Genomic DNA, 16,324 nt, shown 5'->3' with positions numbered 1-16,324 from the left:
TGCAGGTGGAGGGCAAAGAGAGGGCCCAAAGCTGCACCAAGAGCTCCAAGGCAGAGAGGGCTGCACACACTCCAACTGCTGTAAATGGCACCATTTACACATCCCAGGGAGAGATGACAAGGCATCACAGATTCTTGTAGGTTTGTTCCATTTATCACACCACAGTGTTTCTATTTTGAATGTTTCTGCTCATATTGCAAAGCAAAAGCATCATCAAGAAACCCCAACAGGAGCCAGGAAAACAGCCTCCCTCATGAGCAGCGGGCTGGCATCTGTTGTCTCTGGGGATCTATTTTTAAGGGAATATTCAGATAATTTTCTCCAAAATACATTTCCCAGGGGCTTCTAACCAAAAACACTACAATCTTGCCAGTGGGTACTGACGGAAGAAGATGCTTAATTTTAAGTTCTGTGGCAATGGGAAATGCACTGAGCCCTGCCCTGGGTTTCCTGAAGCCTGGATAGTTCTGAAACCATCCCAAAAACCACACACGTCTCGCCTTTGATCAGTCTGGTAAGAGAGGAATGTCCTGAGTGCAGATTGCTTATGTTGGGAACACTTGCCAAACTCTCTCCTTCTCCCTGCAGTGTAGTGTAAATAACTATTTCCCAGTCAGAGAGCCAGATGTCCCCATTCCCTGCACAGCTGGCATAGGCCTTGAGCCTGGGAGGCTGGGACAGGGAGGGTCAGGGACACACAGCCAGCAGGTTGTACCAGTGCTTCCCAGGGACACACAGGTCATCCTCACTCAGAAAACACAGAAAGCAAGGAAAAACCGCCCTCCACAGTTGCTGTGGCCACAAGCATTCAAGGACAAGGAAAATGCAATATAATTGGTCTCCCCTCTCCTGCTCTCTCCCTACTACACATACATAACTATCAATCAGGCTGTTCCCAGGCTGATGAGCTGAAATATTGCAGGCAATTCTTTCTGTTGTCATGGAAACTACTGCTCTCAGGCCTTTTCCTTTTTCAACCGTGTCACTAAAGGCATGTTTCCCTTCAGGAGCCACAGGAGGCTGCCAGGGTCCAGCAGGAACCACTCGGGTGTCAGTGGAAGGTGCTGGGCTCACCCCACAGCACAGGCTCTGTCTCCAGGGCTAGTCAGCTCCAAGATGGACCCTTCAACACCTCCAACCCATTTCCAGCCATATCCCCATACCCCGTCAAAAAAGGCCTCAGATGAGACACAGAACCCCAGGGAGGCAATTCATCTCCTGAGGATCTCAGCCAGGAGGAAGGAAAAAGGCTTTTTATATTTTCCAGCTCTCCTAGATCCCGCCACTAATGCTAATCTCTATTGCATGTTTCTCTTGCGTATATTCCACTCCCTCTGGTAGTCGCCATACAGCCCTCCCAAGCTTGCAATTATCTTCAACAGCTACAAATTCTATCAGCAGCCAGTTCTTAAGCAAAGCAGATCCCAACAGTTTGAGCAGAGACACATAGTCACACCAGCAGACCCATCCCAGAGCTGCCCCTCAGCCATTCCTTCCACACAAGATATTGCTGCATCAGTTGGAGCTTCAGAGCACCACTGCCCCAGGGGCTGCTCCCTTAACACAGAGAGATGCAGCCAGAAATCCTGGGGAATGGTTTGGGATTCCTAGGGACAAAGGCAACCTCCTCCATGTTCCCATCTACAGAGCTGAGCCCACTGGCAGTGGACACTAAGCTCGCCCTTGGCCTTCCTCCTCTGCTTCACCATGGCTCATCAGCCTTATAAACAGGTACCCAAATTTGGGCTTTAATGAGAACCCAGCCAATTAATATTAAACTAAGTAAATCTGCCTCTCTTTTGTCAGATAAAGCCCTGCTTTTCTTAGTGTGCTCCCAGGAACCTGAGAGAGAGCAAGGCAGGATGCGACCCAAAGTCACTAGAATGACAGAGCTGTTAAGGAACCTCAGGGAAACATCAGGACACCCCCCTGAGAACAGCAGTGTTCTGCTGCTGCTGCCAAGCCCTGCAGAGCCCCTGCCGAGCGAGACTCCAGGACAGGCACTGCCTGGCCCAGGGCTGCACAGGGAACAGACTCCCAGGTCTGGGCAAACCCAGAGCCTCCAGGACCTCACCTGTGCTAGCACACAAGGGCCAGTGCCTGGCAGCAGGTGAGCCCTGCCTGCTCCTGTCAGAGGCAGCCAGGACACCAGGTCCTGCTGCTGGCAGCCAATAGCCCCGAGTGCCCAGGACAGAGCAGCCTCCCCTGCACAGCCCGTCTGTCACACAGCCTAGCCTCTCCCTCCTCAGCAGCACCAGGGGAAAAGCAGATGTCTCTTATTTCCAGCTGAACTTAGCTGAACTTGAAGAGCAAACCTCCCACTCAAGGCCTGGGAGAGCACAGGTCTGTTAGAGCTCTGACACAGTCACTGCTGCAGCCACGTGAGACTGCAGTGATGGGAGAGGAAGGCACTGTCTGTGTTAGACAGGGAAGCACACAGGCACATCCCTGTGCTCCCACTCATGCTCTGGGGAGCTGCCTGCACCAGGTGCTGCTGGGATATTCCCTTGGACTTCTACTGATGCCTTCAGCCAAAGGAACAATAACACTGCTCATAGTTAATGAGAGAAACACAACCCCCACACATCCTCTGGACATTCACTGGACACCATGGCCCAGCAGACAGGATGTTCATTTCTCATCCAACAGGCAGAAAGGAAAGCATGGCAGCACATGGATTAGATGTGAAAGATGATGTCCAACAGGCCTGTGCTTGGGCTGAGCTCAGCACCTGCACCTGAGAGCTCAGAGGCCTCATGCAGAGAATTCTTTTTCTAGAGATGAGGCAAGAGGCTATTGAATAGACCCCACAGGGCCAAGCACAGAAGGCCGAGGAGGTGCAGTGTTCTCTCAAGGGCACCAGTTGGGGAGAGAAAGGGAAGGTAATCACACAACGTCCCAAGTTGGAGGGGCCCACAAGGATCATCAAATCCAGCCCCAACCCCTGCACAGACACCCCAACAATTCCCCCCACCCCCAAGCCTGAGAGCATCATCTGAATGCTTCTGGAGCTCTGGCAGCCTTGGGGCTGTGCCAAATCCCTGTTCAGTGCCTCAGCACCCTCTGGGGAAGAACCTTTTCCTGATATCCAGCCTAACCCTGCCCTGACCCAGCTCCAGCCATTCCCACAAGTCCTATGTAAAAGACACACAGAAGAGGGAAAAAATCCTACCTGGTGTAAGGGTTAGTGACCTCTCCTGCCAGAGGCCAATTGGTAATGTGACCCCAAACCTTAGAGAAAATCCAAGGGAACACCACAGTTTCCTGTTCCCTTCATCTCTCCTGACCCCTGGGAGCAGCCTGGCACTACTGTGTATCCAGGAGGTTCAGAACGTGCCCAGCTCAGCTCTGGCCCCAGGAGCTCAGCTGCAGCTGCCCAAACCTGTCCATGCCCAAGTCACACACAGACCACACAACATTGCTCTCCTTGTGCCACAGCCTTGGGCTGCGAGGGGGTCATGGGAAAATCAGCTTCCTCCTGATGGTATTTGCCAGACACTGATGCACCCCTGCTTTCCTAAAAGGCACTGTCCAGAACAGCTACTGCATCCTCAGCTACAGCCAGCACCACTGGCACAGTCCCTATCCTACCCTCCCATCAAGGGACCAAAAACAACCAAAACTTTGGCTTGCCTTTATTTCACTCCCCTCCTTCAGAGGAACATCAAAGGCAGAAGTCAGCTGCACCCTTAGCCTTGGGCCAGTTGGTTATTTCTCAGCTTGGGACCACTGAGGGGAACAGCCATCCCCCCCTTCCAGCAGCAGCAGGAGCCAGCCCAGCTCAAAGAACAGCTCCCCTGGCACATGGGCCTGGCTCCCAGGCCCCTCTGTGAAGCCAGAGTGACCTCCTGCCCTTCCCTGGTACTGTGCTGGATCCTGGTGGACACATCCTGGGCTGTGGGGCACCAGCTCAGCTCACAGAACTACTGCCAACAGGGACTGCTGCAATTTATGGCAACATTCACAGGTTGCTGCAGCCCAGCAGCTGCCACTGCATTTCAATGAGCCTGTTCTACACATCCTCCCAGACTGATATGTTTTATTAAAAGAGAAGAAATTTTCAGACTGTAAGAACAGTTTCTTAGAAATTGAGATGTAAAGTCAAGCTGAGATTCCCCACTGCAATTTTGCCATCTTTGCTCTTATCCAGGCCATAAGCCTACCCCAGGTAATCCTGGTCTCACTGCTCCTGGCTCCAGGCTGTTTGGAATCAGCTGTCCCAGCCCCCTGTCAGCATCTCACAGACCCCACAGAGCCAGCCTTTGGATTGTAGGCAGTGGAAGGAGCATTCTGCCAGGCTGCAGATGGCTCTGAAGGAAGGCCAGGGGACACAATTACAATTCACTCTGATATTCCTCAAAAAAAAAAGAAAAAAAACACAAAACAACAAAACTCACCCAACACCTCCAGCATGAGAAGCTCAAGAAAAGAGTCAATTTTGATTTAAAAGCTGCTACAGGATAATTCTGGTTTTCAAATCAGTCTTTTCCAATATGTATTGTTTTCAGTTTTAGCTTTGGTGTCAGTCCTCCTCTACCAGCTCACCAAGACACCTGCACTCAATATTCTTCTTACTAGATGACTTTTGTTTCCGTTACAAGCAATGAGAGATGTTCTGTGTCTCCAGTTCTTTCCTCACATGGATTTCCTGTGCACTGCTGAAGTGAAGGAATCCACCTCCAAAGCCAAAGGACTGAATATTTGCTCAGTTAATTTGCCCATGGGAACATTCTTCACAGAGAACACTGGCTATGTCTCCCTATGGATGGAGGAAATGTAACATCTGTCAGGATCTAAAATAAGTTTTGATGAAAAAACCCATCCTAAACCTCCACTGTTGCCCAACAGAAAGCACAGAGGGACCTTTAAGATCACATTAGGGTTATGGTACCAGCCCCTCACATGTGAGAGTTGTTTCCAAAGCTCTGGAAGGCTGTCATAGGGAGGGACACAGGCAAACTGCAGGACAGAGCCCAAAGGTAGAGCCTGACAACTGGATTAACTATGGATCAAGTCCATTGTCTGTCCTGGCGTGACTTGACAGGATTAAACTCCTGAATAAAACACATCTGCCATCTGGACAGCTCCAACAACAGCATGCTCAGAACTCCTCACACACAGAATAACCAGAGCATGGCAGCTCAGGGGTTCATGGCAGGGCTTATGGCCCAGCAGCCAAGACTCTTCCTCTCCTTGATCCCCAGTGCACAGGCTGGAAGAAAAAAGGAAAACATTTGCTCACTGAAAAGAGGCAAATGAGTTTTGGGAATCAGTGACTGAGATAGCCGGGGCCTTTCCTGCAGGTATTCGGGCAATGGCCCAGCTGCTGAGCCCTCACCCCCAGGCCTCAGTGAGCTCCACCCACCACAACAAACACACAGCTTTACAAGTGGATTAGAGACCCACCATAAAAACAAGCTCTCATTTCTATTAACTCTCATTTAGGGTATGCTCCAAGGTAGGGAGGGCAGGAGAGATGATCATCCAGCCTCAGAGGATTGCCCTTGGGGAGCCAGTGAGGCTCAGGGGTAACACACAAAGCAGAAACTTCTGGTACCAGAATCAGAGGATAGAATAACCTCTGTGCCCTTCTTTCTGCTCCCCTTGGCTGGGGCAGAGTGTGCCAAGCCCTCATCCCAGCCAGGTTCCACTTAAATCCGTGCTGTCACTGATCCCATAATGGGTCAGTGTTGGTTTGTGGCATCTCTCCACCTCCCCAGTTTGAGGGAATGGCCCCAGCATCACACCCAGAGCACAGGAGCAGAAGAAGCGCTGCCGGTTGGGCTGTCATTTCACATGCACATCTCAGCCACACTGCACGATTCAAACTGACAGCCTTTGCCTGGGCAGGGCAGAATTAGTGCTGTGAAATGCACTCCAGATGCTCAGTGGCATTTCTCAGTATGACTCTACTCCTAATTCAAGGCTTCCTAACAAAATAAATACCTCAACTGAAGATCACCATATTAGATTTTGCCAAGAGAGGAACTAGGTTTCCAGGGTCTTCAAAGGGGCTACAGGGAAACACCCTCCCCACAGATCTCTGGGCAGAAGGGCCCAGAAGCTCTGGGACTACCACTGTGGGATCAGGGGAGGACAGGCCTGGAACCAATCACCCTCCTCCCACAGACCTCTGTGCAGAAGGGCCTGGAAGCTCCAGATATGACTCTAGGGAGAGCAGGGCTGGAAACACAGTGCTGTTATAGCAGGACGTCACTCAGGATTTCCTGCTCACAAATACCAGTGTGGAGCCACAGCAGCTTGTCCAAAACAGAGCTCTGGGTCTGGCTGGGGCTAGCAGAGTCGAGAGAGGACACAGAGAAGACCCACGACCCCCAGTTTGCATTCCCAGCATTGCCCCAGCACAGAAAGTCTACTCTAACTCAGCCCATGGCAAGTCAGAGGAATCGTTACCTCCCAGGGTTAATTAACGCTGCTGAGCAGTGATTGTTCAGCAAACAAATTTCCTGCAGGAGCTGGAGATTCTCCAGTCTATTGCCAAGTCTAAATATAGTCAGCTTTTTTAAGGTGTGACTGCGCAACAGTTTGATCACATGCAAGTGCAACAGTTAAATATTGTAATTTACATAGGTGAGGAACATCACAGACTTGGAGAGGATCTGGGACACAGGGAGGAGGAGCTGGGGGCCTGAGCAGTGCAGGGACTCTGCTGGGCTGGGCTGTGTGTGTGGAGCAGGAAGCCATGACTTCCCTGCCAAGAGCATGTGATGGCAGCAGGGAAGAAGGGCACCATCCCACACTGGGATGGTCTAGAATGGACACTTTCCAGCTAGCACTAGATGATCCATGCTCTAAGTCTCCTTCCCCATCCAGTCTCTCCACATCTCCCTTTAGGCCCTGAGTCCCAGCCAGCCCTTCACTTTCAGCAGTTAAATAAAAGCAAGTATCTTTTCCTCCTTACCCTGATCACTGCCTTGGCATGTGGAGCATTTCCCCTTCTTTCTCTACAGGGTAAGTCAGACTGATGTCAAAGGGGAGGCACAGGGGCTCCCTGACTGACAGCCCAACAGAAACACAGGGATAATGCAATTATAAAGTACTGGAATCAAGTGTTAGGTATTTGAATGCTGACTGCAGTTTTAGTACTTAATTCTGCCTTTAGTTTTTAAACTACACCCCAGCCTGTCACTCCCATTTACACCCACTCCTTTGGGGTAGGAGTGCATAGGGTAAGATATGGGACTGCTCAATTTTCCCAGCCTTAGATACAGTGCCCACATCCCACTGCAGCAGGACAAGACACACACACACTGCTCAGCCTGGTTGGACCGCACTCAATTTCCAAGCTCCTGGGAAAGCTTTGCTGCTGTCACCAAATCAAAGACTAATACAGCCTAACTGCAGAGACTGCATGGTGCTCCACACAGGCCTGCAAGATTCCCTTTCCCCACATCTCCCCCAAGCAGGAAGCCTCTCCTGTGAGTACAGCAGCTGACTAAGGCCTTTAACCAGGGGTTTTGATCAGGATGGGTTTGGCAGGAATTGAAATAATCTGATAGAACAAAACCAAAGTACTACTATAAAAACGTACCCTAAGACTGAATTATTTGTATTCCAAGCATGCACATCCATCCATACGGTGACAAATGCACAAAGTACCCTGAGGCAGCTGGGAACAAACCCTCACCCAGGGGCCACTGGAACGTGGAGCAGTAGAGCTCAGCTGCTCACATGCAACATATCCCCTAAGAGAACCCAACAAACCACCTGCCATGGGGGCTTACCATCCACAGCACCAGCCCAGGGAAAAGACAGCTCTACGCATACTTGAGGCTCTACTTCAGTTTGAATTAGGGTTTGATGAAATGTTCAGTGCCCAAGTACTGACAATAAATACAAATTAATTCTCTGTTCTCTCACCCAAATCCAGCTGCGTCAATCTTGGTTATACTCAAGCATCTTAAAATATTGTGCAAGCACTTAGTGAATCAAATCAACCCCAGACATTTTATCCAGAGCCAGATTATCTGCTAGGAAGGTGGAATAGAGGCTTTGCAGTCCAGCCACAAGGAATGTGCCAGCTTTCAATCTAAGTTTTATATAAAACACACCTAAAAATAATTTGACAGGAGTTGTCCACACAACCAGCTGAAAGCATCCAGCTGCCCATCCCACCAGCTCCTAGACCTTCTGGATGAACAAATTTCCATGACTTCCAGAGTTGTACCCCCACCCAAATAAACTGGCATCCAGGAAAGTTACTAATTAGCTGCTGAGAGTGTTTGACAGACACAGATCAGAGCCTTGTCTGGAAGCACAGAGATACAGAGAAGTGATGATGAAAGTTTACCTGACAAGAAACCACGTCACAAAACTCACCTGTGCCAGGGATGCTGCAGTCCCTTTTTTCAGCTCTGAGAAGTTCTCACTCAGCTTTCCTCCCTTGCTGCTGGAGTTGCACTTGTAGCACATCCACCTCATGAGGCCCTTGGTGACCACCCCACACTCCTTACTCAGCAGGCACAGTGAGTGGTACAAGTGGCCACAGCTGTGAAGAGAGGAAGTCAGTGTTGGGAAGCAGGGCAGCACCTCCTGAGCTCTGCACCGTGGAGAGGAAGGGGCTAACCAGTGGGAAAAGGCTGTATCTGGGAATCAGCAGATGAACAGCGTATCCTCACCCTCCTGCTGATTTCCAGACTCACAGAATCAACACTGGATGCCCATTAGCTGATACAGCTACAGACTGTAACACCAAGGTGACAATGATTTCACCTTATTTTAGACATCTGGGCACAGACAGGACATGGGAGATGCCAGGGCGGTGGCAGATCTAAAAAGTACAAATGCACAGATGAGCCCAGGGTGTTGCAGTGCCCAAAGCACACTGCTGGGAGAGGCGACAAAAAAGTGACAGGGAGCTCCTGGAACTGGGAGGTGATTGCTCTGAGCCAGGCGGAGCTGGCTACATGCAAAGCAGTCTCTGATGGGTGTGATTAGCAAGCCCTCTCACAGTGCAAGGCAGCAGGGAGATGTGCTCCCAGGAATACAGATCATTACTCAGGCAAGCCAACCAGCAGATCTGTTTCCCCTTTTAAAACTATTAACATGATCACAGCTGCAACCCCACACTTTACCTGAAAACAATGATTTCATCAGCAGTTTCTTGCCTTCTTTTGTACTGCTGGAGACAGATGCAGCAGTAATCCTGCTTTGGGGTAAGGCCTCTGGTGACAGAAGCTCTCAGGTTACACAGGGACCAGTGGAGATCGTGGTTTAAAAGGCTTGTGGTTGTCTCTAGAAGGGTCTGTGTGAAAGACAACACACAGAGTAAGTCAGTCTGTCACCTCCAGACTGCAGCAACTCCCTGCTTCAGAACAAGCAGCTTAGCAGCTCACTAAGAGCAGAAACAAACCAATAATATCACTTCTCCTCCTATGCTTTCTATGCATTGACCACAAAACACTTATCCTGTCATCATCCATGTTAATGGAGCAATTCTTCTGCCCTCTCAAATAGGCAAGTCCTGTATTGACTTTTGTCCATTAAGGGGCATTAAGAGAGGTAGGGCAGGCTCATTTTGTCATCTTCTACATCAAACCTCCTTTTTTTTTTCCCTCCTTCTACCAGGCAAGCTACTACTTACATCCCCATTTTAGGAGAAATGTGCTAATAAAAATCAAAGCTCAAATGCACTATGGCAATTAAAGTCTTTAAGAACACCCTTGAACTGCTCATCTGCTTGTCCTTCCCAAGGGATGCTCGTTTTCAAAGAGACCAAGAAACCACCCCGAGTTTCCAGAATCAAGTTTCTCTCCAGCACAGGGGCTCTGCTCCCTGATCCATCTGTGCTTCACAGCAGCAGCTGCAAAAGGCTGCAACAGAGGATCCCATCTGGACACACAGCCTGTCCCAGAGCTGCCAGGCAGGGATGGTGGGCAGGAGCTTCTACAAAAACCTAAACACAGATAAAGGCTCCTGGTGCTCAGCCTCCACAGCAAAGCCATTTCCCATTGTGTTTCTGCATTGGCTGCTGGTGCCTGGGGGCCTGCCCTGAGCAGCAGCTGGGATGGCACTGCCACATGATGGGGGAGAGGGGCTTGGAAGAACACTGTGCATCCTGTTTAGGAAGAAAGGAGCTTCAGAAAACTCCTGAAGTGTGGAGACTGCCTGGGATTTTGGGCTGGACTGAGAAAAGCAGGACTGAGATTAAGAGGAAATCTCACCAGGTCACAAAGGAAGTGCAGCATTATCACTTGGAAGTGTAAAAAGAGCCTAATTAAAAAACCTGTTCTTTAAAACTGCATATAAAGACAAAACATATCAGCTTTGTGCCTTTGAACCCCTAACTGCAGGATGAGCTGGAGAAAAAGCAGATGTTTATTCTTCTGGTACATTTAACACAGAACTGAGCTGCAAAGGTGTTCACCATGTACCTGCCAGTCCCTTCACTTCCAATCTGTGAGCAAACCAAACTCCCTCCCCAACTCCCAATAACATAGAAGTCACTCACATGTCCATTGACTTTGCCCTGCAGACAGAAATTACAAGTAAGAGAAAGCAGTAGGCCAGGCAGCTAAAATAATGCTGCATGCAGGGGTGGGCAGAACAGAAACACAGGCAACTTACTTGTTCATAGTTAAAGGTGTCCAGCATTCCCAGGACAAGCCCCTGAATTTCTCCAAGTTTCCCTTTTCCATAAACTGGATCCTGTATGAAGAAAGGTAAAGGTGAAGTTGAATCACAGGATATGATCATTCTGATTCTTTTTAGGTCTTTTATTCCTCTGGATTGGAACTGCAAATATAAGCTATGATTGCAGAGTTAAATATGTTGCACAGAGACAGCAGAATAATCCCACATACTGATGAGAAAAATCAGTAATTAGCAAAACTCAGTAGATAACATCATCAATATAAACTAGTGTGCCTGGGTCAAAACTGGAAACTCCATTCAGGAGCTGCAGGAGCTGTCTGGAGAATACATTTGAGGACTATTGAAGGGAATAGCATGGCCAGAAAGCTCTCAGCCCGACCACTGTCCCGTGCTCTTGCCCAGCCAGGGGTGCTTCATCCCCAGGCTCATCCCAGACCCCTCATCTGCAGGCTGGAAGAGCCCACCCCAGCCATTGCTGAGCCCACAGCCCAGCTAGCAGAAGGAGCAGGGCCCTAGGGCTCTCCTGCTGCTGCAGGGCTGATTTCCACATGCCCTGAACAGCTTAATTGTCCTGTCCCAGCAGCACAAGCACAGGGCTGTGGCACAGGTCATCAGCCTGTGCATGTCCCCCTTCCTCCAGCCTGCTTCAGCCCAAACAGCCCAGCACACCCACCCTGGCACCCCCTGAAACACTGCTCTGTCTGCTGGAAGGGGCAGAACATGGGCAAAAACAGACCAGCAAGATGTGAAAAGGCAACTAACCCAGAGTAGAAAAATGGTGGGGAGACAGTGGAAACAGGAACAGGAGTGGAATAAACAAGCTCTGGCTAAGATGAATGAGAGGAGTAGGAGCAAGATTGATTCCATGCTGGGACTGGGCAAGAACTGAGAGTGACAAAGCCAGCTAGCAAAGACAACTAAAGCAGAATGGAAGTTACACTGCAAGACACCCTGAGTGATCACCAAAGCTACAGAAAGCAAGTCAAGGAAGTCCTGAACAACAGCCCTCATGGGCAGCGTGACAACCAGAAACACCAATGTTCAAACCCAAATAAAAGCAACGTGAGTAACTAACACCACTGAGGCAAAACCAGCTGTGGATTTGGAACATACTGGATGAAGCATGAAAAGCTGGATGTGCTGCACAGGCTCCTTTTCTGCTGGGTGAACAGCACAGCCTGAACACTCCAAGGTTCCCTCCTGCCTGCACCATTTAGCAGCACAGCTCTAAGTGCATTGCACTGCAGGGATTATGAGGCAACAGGACCTCCAGACAGCAGGAATGTGATCCAGAGCACTTAGACAGGCAGCCAGCAGCTCCTCTTCTAAAGCCCTCAAGACATGGCCAACAGGTCACTCACAAACTGCCCCAACCCCTCAATTTCCATATAGCATCACAAACTTCCTAAGCTGCAAGTGGAGATTTTCAAAGCCACTGGCTTCCTGTCTGGACACAGAGTGGAAGAAGAGGATATGTGGAGAGAAGAATAAAGACCCATCTGCAGCTTTGCAGAGGGAGAACAAGTCTGAGGGCTTTCAGTTGCTGTCTTTTCCTCAAGTCACGCTTGATGAGCTCCAAAAATAATGGCAGCTGGGAAGGAAATGGGCTTTCTTCTTACAGAGGAGGCCCATGGTCTGGCCAAGCCTCATGCTGAGTCTGGCAGCCCAGTGCCAGCAGTGAGTCCATGGCCATTCCCTGCTGGAGCCACGGGATGGAATGGGCTGGGCTAGAGCTGCCTGCCTGCCTCCAGCATCACACCCATAGCTCCCAGGTCACCTCTCCAGACAGTTATAAGGCTTCTATATTGCAGCTTCAGACCACACAAAATTTCCAGCCACAAAAGCCTCATGGGATCAATTAGTTTTATGATGGAATATCTTTCATCAATTCCACCTCATAAAGTTGGTCCTAGGTAGGAATTCAGGCATACTGGAGACACAGATGTGCCATCCCATGCAGTGGAGCTGGCACTTCCCCAACCAGGAATAGATCCCAGCAGCTGCTCCCAGGCTGGTGCTGCCTTGGGAACACAGCATCAGCACAAGGATCCAGAGCCAAGCTGGCTGTCCAGGGCTGCCACAACCAAACAGATGGGGAAGAGCTGGCAGGGATCCACACACAGCCCAAAGGTGCTCATACAGCCCTTTCAGCCAGCTCTGTCTCTTCCATTTCCCATTTCTTCTTGGGTCCAGGAAATAGCACTTGCATTGCTACCAGTGCTAATAAATGCACTCTGCAAGCACATTCACTTCAGCTTCTCCCCTCTGCAAGGGGCCAGAGCAACCACTCCACACACAATCAATCCCAGTGCTGATCTCTTGGACTAGGAAGAAAACACAGACAAAGTCCTAAGCAGGAGTGGAAAAAATATAAGCTTTATGGAGCTTTCTGCTTCCACACTGGAAACAGTTTTCAGAGAATCCTTCCTTCCCCTCTTTGAGGTCCCTCCAGGTAGCTTTTACATTCCTGGCTTCTCTAGCTCTCTATTTTGTAGGAGGCATCAGCTGCATCTGCTTACAAAACATTCATGAAGGATTACAGCTTTGTAAGGGAATTAGCACTCAACCTTTCAGCCCTCTTCAGAGAGCACTCACATCCTTAATAACACGGAATTTTTCCTAATACTCAAGAGGATTCCTCTGGTATCTCTCCTAATGCGTTCAGTTCAGACTTTGCAGTTAATAAGCAACTCCCCAACACTATAAGGGATGAGCAGGAGCAAATCTATCAACTGTTATTTCCCATGACTTTGGTTAGATGATGCTGAACCCAGGTGCTGGGACAGGCAGGTGCCAGAAGCCTGCTTGTTCTCTGGGAAAGCTGCAGGTCTGGCCCCAGCCCTTGCAAGGTGCCCTCTGGCCAAACACTTGGGTTGCAACGTTAACATTTGCATAAGGTATAATCTCTAAGCAGTTAAGCCCAGAAGAGGGAGAAAAACAGTCTGCTAAAATTGGAATACTCTAATTCCTTTTCAGAAAAGGCAAGATAATCTACCTCAGTTTACTGATGTTATCCACCTTCCAACCAAACCCCCAATTAATTCTCTGGGCAGCTGTGCCACCTCCCAGCCTGCAGCTCCAGCACATCTATGCTCCATCACAAGCCTTGAGCTCTGCTGGAAAAGTATTTGAAGGCCCTGTCAGACAATCAACACTTGTAATTCTGCATTTCACGAAAATATTTGGAGGGTTTGGGAAAGGCTGTATGCATTCCAGGGCCCAGGAAGGAGAGTTTCAATATTTCCTTGTGGCCACAGTTAAGGTGGCACATCAGTAACACATCTAAGTGCCCTGCAGAGAGCTCAGAGCCAAGACAGAAGGGTTTGGAATTTTGCATGGCTTCAAAGAGCAACTACACAGCTCTGCAAAAAGAACACCCAGCCAGGGTTAACAACATAGGAATCTTCCTGTCTAAGAAAGCGTCAGCTGTGCCAGCCATTCTGTGATTCTTCCCTGCAGGGCGCTTAAATGGCATTCCCAGATGACTGGAAGGCAAAAAATCCAGGGCACTCTGCTATGTCACTCAGAGGGCATTTTCTTCCTGATCTGCAGCAGGGCTAGGGGGTTCAGAAATCCTGAACATTTGAGCTGGGCATTCATGACAAGACCACAGAGTAAGATTTGCTCATCACCATCCTGACACCAGCTTCCCAGTGGGATTCAAAACAATGTTCTCACAATGGCCAAGCTGTGCCAAATAAACATCACAGAAACGTCCTACAGGCACCCCTGCAAGCCCTGGAGCAAGAGTTTGACAAAACACAGCCACAAACCCACAGGCAACAGTGAGATGGAGCAGGGCAGTGCCAGGAACCCAGGAATAAGGGTTGGTGTGAAGGCAGAGTGAATGGAAATGTGGGGGTTAAGGACAAGAGCACAGGGTTCAATGAAGGGCTTGTCTTGTAACAAAGGACGCTGTCCCCAGAGAAGGTGCCAAGCACTGAAGGCAGCAGACTGGTGAGACCCAGCACCAGGCAAGCTCTCCGGAGAAGAGCTCATCTCCAAATATGGAGGATAAGAAGTTGGGAGAGGCTTAAGTGAGCTTCAGAGGTGAAAACAGCCAGCAATTTCTGAAGGACCCAGATGAGCTGTTAGCACCTATCAGAGGATCCCCAGGATGCAGTAAGGGACTCACACCCTCTCTGCTGCCCACAAACAATCCAGGTCACATCACTCCACACACCTCAGAGGTTTGCAAATACATGGGTGTGAGTAAAACCTAGAAAAGAGTAATTGCTGAGTAGCAAAATGAACTTAGAGATCCTCTATATCAATCAACACCAGGTCCCCTTCCATAGGATCTTCTCTTGATCTTTATGATGTTATTTTTCCTACACCTGTTTTTCAGCTACAAGCTACCAATTACCATTTTATGAACTTCACATACTAATGCTCTTTACCTGGAATTCAGTCCTTTGCATTTTAAGAAGTCATCATTTTTTTTGCTCTAGTTGTTAAAAAAAAAAATCTGCCTTTCCAAATCTCTCTTTAGTCAGACTGAATTTGTCAGGTTGACCAGGGAGGTGGAATGAGCAGAAGCAGCTCCCCCCTGCCTCCAAACCCAGTGACCAGAGCTGTACATGCTGTTCTCAGTGATGCCTGACCCATTTCTTTCCTCAGTAAAGCATCCCCTCAACCTCCCCAGCAGAGCCATCACACCAGCCACCTCCCTCTACAACAGATAAAGACAATTCACTCCCCTGCTGCCTCCAGGACATCAGTGCCAGCCCCTGGCAAAGAGATTTTCTGTTGCTGCTAAAAGAGTCCATCAGAACAGAAATAGAGTGAAATATGTTAAGACTGCCATCAAGACTCTCCCTTTATCCCAAAGGAAAACAGGATCTTCCTCCATACTGTCACACCTCCCAGCTGTGTTATCTGCACAGTGGTCACTGCTTTGACTCCCACCCCATCATGGCAGTTCTCAGCACAACCCAGGGAAGCCTCCGTTCCCCTTGCAGCCTCCCACTCACAGCTTCTCCATCCTTTCCTGCCTACATTAAACATCAAACAAAGCCCAACAGGAAATTATACCAAAACCTCAGCTAAAAGTAGACTAAATAAGTTATTGAAGAGCCACTGGGTTTGCTTGACACTTCCTTTGATAAAACCACATTTCATTTGAACACACTTTTTATCCACTCTCTTACAACATGCTTTGCTATCTTAGAAGTTTGTTCAAAATCCAAGACTGTGTGTAATACTAAGATCAAACCAAGAGGTTGCTAGAGGTGTGTGTTCACCCTGTAAGCCCTTTTCCTCTCTCACCTGGAATAGAAACCCTGAACAGTGTTTCAACATTGTCTCAACCCTTCAGTGATTCCACTCAACAACACACACAATTCTTCTAATTCCTCTTCTGCATTTCTCAAGGTTTGTTATTAAAATCGAGCCAGCTTTCATCTGCTTTGCAAATTAACAAATTGTAGTTTCCTGTGATCACTCAACCCAAGGTCCTGCTTAAAACCAGCTCTTCTGCAAGTCTGCTGCTCACTAACTGCATGTCTAAAATAATATTGCACCATCAATTATATTTTGGACCCAATCATGATCTTTCTGCAAAGCCTACACCCTTTGCTGTACTGTCTTTACAACCATCCATCCCAGAGCCTTCACTTAAAGGCTTTCAACAAATTTAGTACCAAGTTGTGGGAAATCCATTGTGGCTTTGTCCTTAAACCTGCCAAGTTCCAGTTCCACGTAACTGCAA

The 16,324-nt window shown here is 49.0% G+C and overlaps 1 protein-coding gene across 1 annotated transcript in view; it reads right to left on the bottom strand.

Annotated features, from left to right (window-relative positions):
• VPS8 (VPS8 subunit of CORVET complex) overlaps nucleotides 1-16,324 on the bottom strand; it is a 66,119-nt gene that overhangs the window by 2,152 nt on the left and 47,643 nt on the right. Inside the window, exons 42-44 of the mRNA XM_062499055.1 lie at nucleotides 10,588-10,668; nucleotides 9,096-9,265; nucleotides 8,341-8,509 (exon numbers count right to left, since the gene is read on the bottom strand). Coding sequence (XP_062355039.1) covers nucleotides 8,341-8,509; nucleotides 9,096-9,265; nucleotides 10,588-10,668 — 420 coding nt within the window. The remainder of the gene's footprint in view (nucleotides 1-8,340; nucleotides 8,510-9,095; nucleotides 9,266-10,587; nucleotides 10,669-16,324) is intronic.

This window comes from Cinclus cinclus, chromosome 10, assembly GCF_963662255.1.
Source record: "Cinclus cinclus chromosome 10, bCinCin1.1, whole genome shotgun sequence".
Lineage (NCBI taxonomy): Eukaryota > Metazoa > Chordata > Aves > Passeriformes > Cinclidae > Cinclus > Cinclus cinclus.
Note: the sequence above shows the minus strand (reverse complement) of the source record. Positions and strands in the feature narration are given on the sequence as shown.